Source organism: Puntigrus tetrazona, chromosome 20, assembly GCF_018831695.1.
Source record: "Puntigrus tetrazona isolate hp1 chromosome 20, ASM1883169v1, whole genome shotgun sequence".
NCBI lineage: Eukaryota > Metazoa > Chordata > Actinopteri > Cypriniformes > Cyprinidae > Puntigrus > Puntigrus tetrazona.
The window spans coordinates 5,591,338-5,599,934 of NC_056718.1; the positions used below are offsets into that span (position 1 = coordinate 5,591,338).

Below are 8,597 nucleotides of genomic sequence, written 5' to 3' on the forward strand. Positions count from 1 at the left end.
AGTCTTGATGTCTTCACAGTCCCCTTCCAGCCAAGGTTTTTCACCTGCGGAGAATAGAAAGGAAGTATTAATAGTAACTTGAAACTCTGGCCAGGTGCGTTTATTCTTTCAGCGATTCATTTTCTAAGGTTTCCATTGAGCTAGCAGCGAGGGTGACGAGGAACTGTTCAGATTTCAAGCGCAGGGGAGGGTGAGAATGTCGGCCTTGATAAGACAATAACGCCACACTTTCATTCAAACGTCATCAATCTGGATTAAAGGCAAAACACTGGAACTACATCACAGTTTTCTAATGATACAAACAACTGACACAGTCCAGGCTGCTTTTTTTTTTTTTCCAAGTGATAAAAATGAGCTGTCAGCGGCTAATGCAATGGCAGGAACAAACATGGCTGGGATTGTGTACATAAGAGTTACTGAAGTAAGACAGCAAGTGGAGTGATGGAGTTAACACAGCCAAGATGTGGAAACTTAAGCCCCTGTTGCGTTTAATTCGCGTCACATGTGAACGATTTGGGGGGTTTTTTAGAGGATTCGAAGAGCAGACGCAGTGCTGTCAACTGCAGCAAGTTGAAAGACACAAACATCTCGCTTAAAAAAGTGGAAGTCTGAGCTAAATGACACTAAATAAAAGTCACAAGAAAAGTACTTCATTAACCGTAGGTTATATGTCAAGAGTCCAATTTTACAAATGCTTATTTTCTATAGTAGCATTTTAAAGCTTGGTTTATGTAATGGTTAATGTAAAACACTTGAATGAGATTTATGGTTTTTAACCCACTTGAGGAGAATTTAAAAGCACAGTTCACCCGAAAATCGAAAATTCGGTTTACTCATCTTCAAGTTGTTCCAAAGCTGTACGATATATTAACAAAAGATGTTTTGAAGAGGCAACAAGGATTGTTGAACAAAAGGCAACAAGCAGCTATAAAAACACCATGTTAGGGAAGCTTCGCTGCTCTCTGTCCCGCCGAGGAGAGACGAAATCCAGGCCCACTTCAAACAGAAATCCTTCAGATCCATCACAACTTCACAGACGCTTGCTTATCAGCCTTTCACTGAAACTGAAACTAAAACTAAAACCCAACCACCTTGAAGTTTTTATACAACCCTTATGAGATCGTATCAACCCAAACTCTCTGCATTTGTGCGGCGTAAGGAGCAACTAGCATGTTGTTTAGCTACTCGACGAGAATCAGAGCGTGCCTCGTACCTTCACATACACTCTTGTAGTTTGAGCAGCAGTCCCCCTCCGTCACACAGTCTTCAGAACAGGAGCAGAGGCTGTTCAGCAAACGCTCCTCACCGCAGCGGAATTTAGAACACGTCCAGCGCTGACCTGAACAGCAGGAGACAAGATGTGGGGAGATCCGAGAGGATCGTGATTGCTGATATCAAATGATGGTATTGTCAAGGCACTCCAGGTCTGTATAGAGGAGTGCTTTCGAAACCAATGTAGCACATGCACGCAGACCTTTAAAACTAATTTTGTAATGACAAATGCCATTCAAAAATAATTTGTTGAAAAAAGCCAATTAAAGGGAAAATTTTTGGTTAAAGGGACCCAGCCCAGCCAGTGTTTTAATTCAGCAAATTGTTTTGGGCAAACAGAGACGATTATTAATATTCAGGAGCGTAACAGGCTGTCAGGCTTTAGTGTAGAGAGAAGCGGTGGATGTTATGAAATATAGCGGAGACAAAATGTGAGCAAACATGAGAAAATAAGTTAATGCTGTTAAATAAATAGTGTGATTTCATTTAGCAAGTTTTTTTTATTTTTATAATCTCTGACCTCTTTATAGTCTGAGTGACCTACAATATCTCAGGCATTAAATTATATACATTTTTTTTTTTTAATTGTTAATCCATTTATGGATCAGGTGTCATTTTAGTATAATGTTAAAATAAAAACACATTTGAAGTACTAATGTAATCTTTTATTTTCATTATTATAAAATAAAAACAGATGAAGTATAAATTAAATTTCATCCAAGGTTTTAATTTTTGTCTTTTTAATTTTTTTTTTATTTTATGGTTTTTATTAAGATTTATTATTCAGATTTATTTCAAATTGGTTTAGTTATTTTAACAAAATTAGTTAGAATGAGTTTTCTTATTCTATTTTATTCTTAAGATGAACAAAGGTTTTATAAGCTATCCTTTAAAGTTCTATTATAAAAAAAATAAAAAAACTGGTTGTCATGCTTATGTAACATTTCATATCTCATATTTAAAAAAAAAAAAATCCCTGCTTCCTGAAACTCCACATAATTCATTGAAAATGTTTCAACTGTTTATGTCCATACAATGCAAGCCAGTATGACTAATCTGTGGAATGCAAGTCAACGAAAGCAGCATTTGTGGAAGATTTAAAAATATAGACAAAAGACATCTACGTCATATACGAATAAGACATATCATCATTCTAGGACAAAGATGACAGATAAAGAAACATAACATATTCTGAATGTAGGTCTGTTGTGTGTTGTATGTGTGATACAAAGATATATTACCAGCAGTTAAAGCTTCAGACTGTCACTTTTTTTGTGTTTACAATTAACAAAATGTACCAAAAAAACAAAACAAAAAGGAACACTCCACTTAGTGTAAGTAGACCCATTCACCCCAGAGGTAATAAGTTGTTTTGGAATCTATTCATCTGATCTCCGGGTCTGGCGATAACACTTTTAGCATAGCTTAGCATAGATCATTAAATCCAATTAGACCTGTAGCATCGTCTGAAGCTCTGAAGCTCTACTCTTCTGTAGTTGTATTATTTACTGAAACCGGCGAAAAATGAAAAGTTGCGATTTTCTAGGCCAGTATGATTAGGAACTATACTCTCATTTCGGTGTAATAAGCAAGGAAGTTTGCTGCCATACCATGGCTGCGCAGGCGCACCGATATCCCACAGTGCCTGTGGAAAATAGTCTGCAGCTTGCAAAACACGCTCCCTGTGCAAGCAAGAGGGTCTGGCCGTTTTCAGGCGTGATGGGAGTATATACCTATATAACTTATTAGATCTGGGGGAGTTGGAGAATGAGCCTATTTCCAAAAAAAAGTGGAATGTTCCTTTAAGTTCTCAAGAAAAATACATGTGAAAAAAAAACAAGACGGTAGAGACGGTGAGACAGGAAAAGAGTCTCAGCAGACCCAAAGTCACTGATCCTTTATGTGCAATTCAGCAAAGCAATATCCAGCCATCCCACACAAGCAGTGTACAGAGGAGGCACCACAGGGAGGAACATTCAGCTACTGGTTTGGAAAATGGAGCCGATTCAAAACATGAGGGAAAAAAAAACCTAAAGGGAGTGACCTTAAACCCAAACTCGGAGAAACCCACAGAGCTCTAACACTTCACCAAGGGGATTTCAACAGGTGGGTGTTGATGGTTTAAACACACATTCTTGTTTCCAGGCCTTTTTTGGTCTGTTACACCCCTGAATAAATGGTCGGTGTCTGTACACATACTATGAATATAACATCATTTTCCTTTTCTGTTTCTATCTCAGACACATTCACAAACACAGCTGGTTTGTAGGCTACCAAAACACAAAACAGCTCAACTTTACCATGAGTCAAAGGACAGTTCACACTTAGCATTAAAGGGATAGTTCACCCAAAAATCAGTACACGATATGACTACAGAAGAGTCAAGTTTTAAATAGGAAAAAGTATCGAAACTCTTTGGTCATTTTTGAGCACAATGCTACTGGTCTAATTGGATTCAATGATCTATGCTAAGCTATGCTAAAAGTGCAGACCAGGAGATCGGCTGAATGGATTTAAAAAAAAATGGTAAAACGCAAATTATTAACACTTGGTGGAGTTGGAGAATGAGCTTATTTCCAAAAAAGTGGAGTGTTCATTTAATCACACGTTCCAAACCTGTAAGAGCTTATATTTTCTGACAAACTAAAATGTGTGGTCATGACTAAAACAGAAAAGAATAAACGGTTCAAAAAATGTATTGCCCAAAAAGTATTCTCTTGGTTTCATAACATTATGGACAAACCACTGATGTCACATGGACTATTTTAATGGCGTCCTTAATACCTTTCTAGGCCTTGAGCGTGTCAGTTGCATTGCTGTCAGAAAGCTCACATTCAGATTTCATTTAAAATTTCTTAAGTTGACTGGAAGAACACGAGTAGCGAGTTTCATTTTTTTGTTGGACAGAAAAGGGGAAGTTTAGTAGAATGACTAAATGTAAATTGGATTGCCAAGTTCCAAAAACAGAAAAAATAAACCCAAAAAAGTTATCTTTGTCACTTATTGACTATATTTAAAGTCTTCTGAAGCTTCTGAAGTTCTGTGTGAGGAATTTTATGATCACTATTCCAAAGACATGACTTTTTCTTTTTTTTCTGCTTTATCAGCATTCAGTAACACATTGACGTCAAAAGTGATGCGTGCGGTTATGAAACCAGAGACTTTGCAATGAATCTGAGCAGAATTGCTCACACGGGATGCATGAAATGTCTCTTACTTGGTTCTAAACACGTTTCCTGATAGTCCAGACAGCAGGTGCCTTCGTTCACACACGCAGCGTCACAGTGGCACACAGCGGTAGAGTCACGACTTTTGGACAAGCAGCGGTTTCTACAGCTAATAGCATCTGGAAAACACAAAATAAAGAGCATGTAAACAGGATGGATACGTGAATGTGATGACACAGGTCTTCATTCACGAGCTCATGAAACCAAAAATCATTACACAGTGTGATAACAGATACTGTTTCTGTAATATTTGCACCATTATATGAGAAAGATATAAAAGGTCAGCTTTAAAACCATGACCAATAGGAAAAAGTAGAAAATTGAGATACCTTTATCACTGCAACGGTGTTTGAGTATAAATATGACTGTGAGAATTAAAGCCAGCAAGCCAAGCAGAAGGACCTATAGAGAGAGAGACAAATAAATAAGAAGTCAAGATTCAGCAAAGAATATATCATTTGCATAATGCAATATAATAATTTAATGGGAAGCAGAAATTAGACTTGTATGTCTATACTGGCTTTTCACTACGCAGCAAGGTCAAGTGTTCAAAAGTATTCAATCCCTTATGCCCAAGATTGTGTTTATTTGACCAAAAACAGTTAAAATTGTGAAATATCATTGCAATTTAAAACAACCTCTTTCTATTTGAATATATTTTAAAATATAATTCATTCCTCTGATGGCAAAGCTAAATTTTCAGCATCATTACTCCAGTCTTTATTTCACATGATCATTCAGAAATCATTTTAATGCACTAATTTGCTTCTCAAGAAATATATCTTATTTAGCATGTTGAAAACAGCTGCGCTGCCAAATATTCTGGGTGGAAAACCATGGAATTTCATAAATAGACACTTCATCGAAGCATTTATTTGAAATGGAAATCTTCCGTAACGTCTTTACTATCACTTTTGGTCGATTAATCGCGTCCTGGCTTTTATAAATGAATAAATAAACTTTTGAATGGCGGTGTACCTTTAAAAACATTGACTATTGAACCAGTAGGAATGGTACACACACTGTTCATACCCTCTAAGCTTTAAAAAGAGTTTAAAGAAAGGGTTTTTGAAATATGAGATCAGAAGCTAAGACATTAGACAATACGCAGCTTTGTTAAATTAAGAATGCCATGCTAAANNCTGCAACTGTTTGCTGAAAGTGATACTCAAAAATGAAACTTCTGTCATCAGTTACTCGAGCAATGTGGGTAACCAAACGGTTTCTGGTCCTTATTGACTTTCTCGTGTTCAGAAGAAGAAAGAAACTCACACAAGATTCACAAGAACCAGAGGGGGAGTAAATGACGACAGAATTGGCATTGTTGAGGGAGCTATTTCTTTAAATGGGTGAAAGAGGCATTCAAGCGATAGCAAAAAAAAANATGGTTCAGTGTTCTCGACTAGCTTGATTTCAAAGAGACACTAGCACTGCGTTACACAATGAAATACTGTATGCTGGCTTCTGGAAGTAATGACCTGCGTTTCCTCTGAGGCTCCAGTGCAGCCTGTACCTATACTTGTTTTCACAGCTTTGCTCGCTGGCGTACTTGGTGTAGTAATGTTTTGGTACAAAAAGAACAATGCAAACTGCCATGACCTCTGAAGACTCGTTTCCATTACTTTCCTGGCCTGCATATCACATTTGTTTCCAGGTTTTTTTCTGGTCGTGATTAATGACGCAAGTATGGGCTCAATCTCTGATAAAACAGCCTCCTTCTCACAGCAGGAACGGTTTACAAAAGCAAAAGAAAACAAAACTTAAAAAAACAGACACAAAGCTTTACATTTCTTACCCTGGAATGCAAAATCAGTCATATTTGTAGCAATAGCCGAAAATACACTTTGTGGGTTCAAACTTAACATGTTTCTTTTCTGCCAAAAACCAGGTTAAGTAAAGATCATGTTTCATTAAGTTATTTTGTAAGTTTCCTACTGCAACTTAATATTTGATTAGTAATATGCATTGCTAAGGACTTAATTTTGACAGCTTTGAAGGAGATTTGCTCAATATTTGGATTGTTTGCAACTTCAGATTAGATTTTTAAATGGTTGTATCTCCGCCAAACACCATATATCAGTGGTAAGCGTATTAATTCTGTGCTTATATGATGTATACATCTCAATAAATTGACCCATATGAATGGTTTTGCGGTCAATGCTCCTGAAAGTCTTTTTTTGTTTTGATGAAACGCCACTTAAGCCTCAATATCTAACATAATTTTCCATGTGTACAGTACATGCAGGCTATACACTGTACTACACGGAAATCTGCTCTACTGAGATAAATAAAGGTAATCATTTATTCGTAAAAAAAAAAAAACTATAAATAAGATTAAAGGTTAAATGGTAGCACTGTCATGGTTTGCTTGTTTAACCTAGTTTCAGAAACCTGCTGTGAATTCCCTATAGTCTTCGCTTACCGCACAGAGGACTTTCAAGCATCTTGACTTTGTTTTGGTGGCGCTTTGTGTCCGTTTGGACCTCTGTCCCGTCCCCAGTAGGTTGGCGGCGTGCTCGCTCATGTGTTCATCCCGCTTGGCTGAATCCATTATCGGTCTCTCGCTCGGCGCGCGTTGCACAGGTTTGTTTCGCAGGGACTCATTTCAAACTTTGTTCTCTGGTGACTTTGTAGCCCGTGCAGCAAAGCACCGCCCAGCTGCAGTCTAGTCAACCAAAGGTAACGTGAGCACATGCCCTTGCTTCTGTGTAATTACATTTCAACCCGAGAAATGGCCGGTCGACTGGGGAGAAGAGCGGTTGAACCGAAATCACCTTCTCAGTCTGTCGGTTGCGGAATGCAGCGCGTATCATGCGTGTCCGTGTTTGGCACGACGCCTCGACTAATTCATAAAAGCTCTNTTAGTCAACCAAAGGTAACGTGAGCACATGCCCTGCTTCTGTGTAATTACATTTCAACCCGAGAAATGGCCGGTCGACTGGGGAGAAGAGCGGTTGAACCGAAATCACCTTCTCAGTCTGTCGGTTGCGGGATGCAGCGCGTATCATGCGTGTCCGTGTTTGGCACGACGCCTCGACTAATTCATAAAAGCTCTTCTTTAATTTCACTGAGGTTTCCAACGTTATATTGAAAAAAACGCACAATTGTACCTTGCTACAACACCTCGTCACTGGGGGAGGACCTCGAAGGTACCCCGCTTTACTCCTGAAGGACGTATATTAACTAAACTTAGTGGTAATGTGTTTAGGTATGTCCTTATGGTACCATTGTGAGCCCTTTAAGGGTTAACAAACGGTACAAAGCTGTCCATTAGTTTTTACTGTTGTCCCTAAAGGTAAAACGTTTCACTTTTTTTCTTTGCTGACACATGTGGTAAATTAGGCCAACCGTGTTTTGAACTGAGAAAAATTAGTTCGGACACGACACACAGACAAGCACAAAGTGTGTTAGATTGACTCCAAGGTGAAGGCTAATAGCCTACTGGTTCGGAATTGCGGCAGAATATTAGCATAACAACTACGGAAATGTATCACAGCCACTGTGTAACGTGCAAAAATATGCCGCGACGTCAAGGTTCAAGCGTTTACTTATTATTAGATGCATTCTGTCACATTCCACACGAACCGGTGATTTACAGTGGCCTTGATACGCATATGAGACTTTTTTTTAAATCTGCTTTATCGCAAGTTACGGATGTATTGCACAACTACGCCCTCTCGTGATCAAAGGGCGCATGCGCACCGTCATTTCTCTGACATTCAGTAATAATATGCATTTCACTTCCTGTTAGAAGATATATTTGACATCACTAGAAATGTTTTTTTTTATTTGCCAACATAAACTATAAAATGCGCTTTGACCTTATACCGGTTTTATTAGCCTGTTCCCAGCTGTGTTTTCATCCTAATGAGGATGGCAGTATTTCGGAGTTGGGATGTCTGCGGTATCTTTTGTGTGAATCAGGGCAGAGCCAGCGAGGCTGATTATCTGAGCTGACAGTATCGTGTTCCTAATTCATTTAGTCTCACTTACCGCATCCTTCAGGAAACGGAGGGAATCTAATTAGAATGAACAATACACAGAGAGGTCATTACATTAAGCTCAATTATTGATCAACATCAATGGAATTTTTTTTTT

At 38.3% G+C, this 8,597-nt stretch overlaps 1 protein-coding gene across 1 annotated transcript; it reads right to left on the bottom strand.

Moving 5' to 3' along the window:
* Window positions 1–3: 3 nt before the first annotated feature.
* LOC122324832 (ectonucleotide pyrophosphatase/phosphodiesterase family member 1-like) lies at window positions 4–7,329 on the bottom strand (the record flags this gene model as incomplete). The annotated part of the gene is made up of 5 exons (XM_043219520.1): window positions 6,922–7,329; window positions 4,829–4,901; window positions 4,490–4,618; window positions 1,214–1,339; window positions 4–44 (listed from the first exon to the last, which is right to left on the bottom strand). Coding segments are annotated over exons 1-5 (498 nt in total), but the record flags the coding sequence as incomplete, so codon positions are not given.
* Window positions 7,330–8,597: the final 1,268 nt, after the last annotated feature.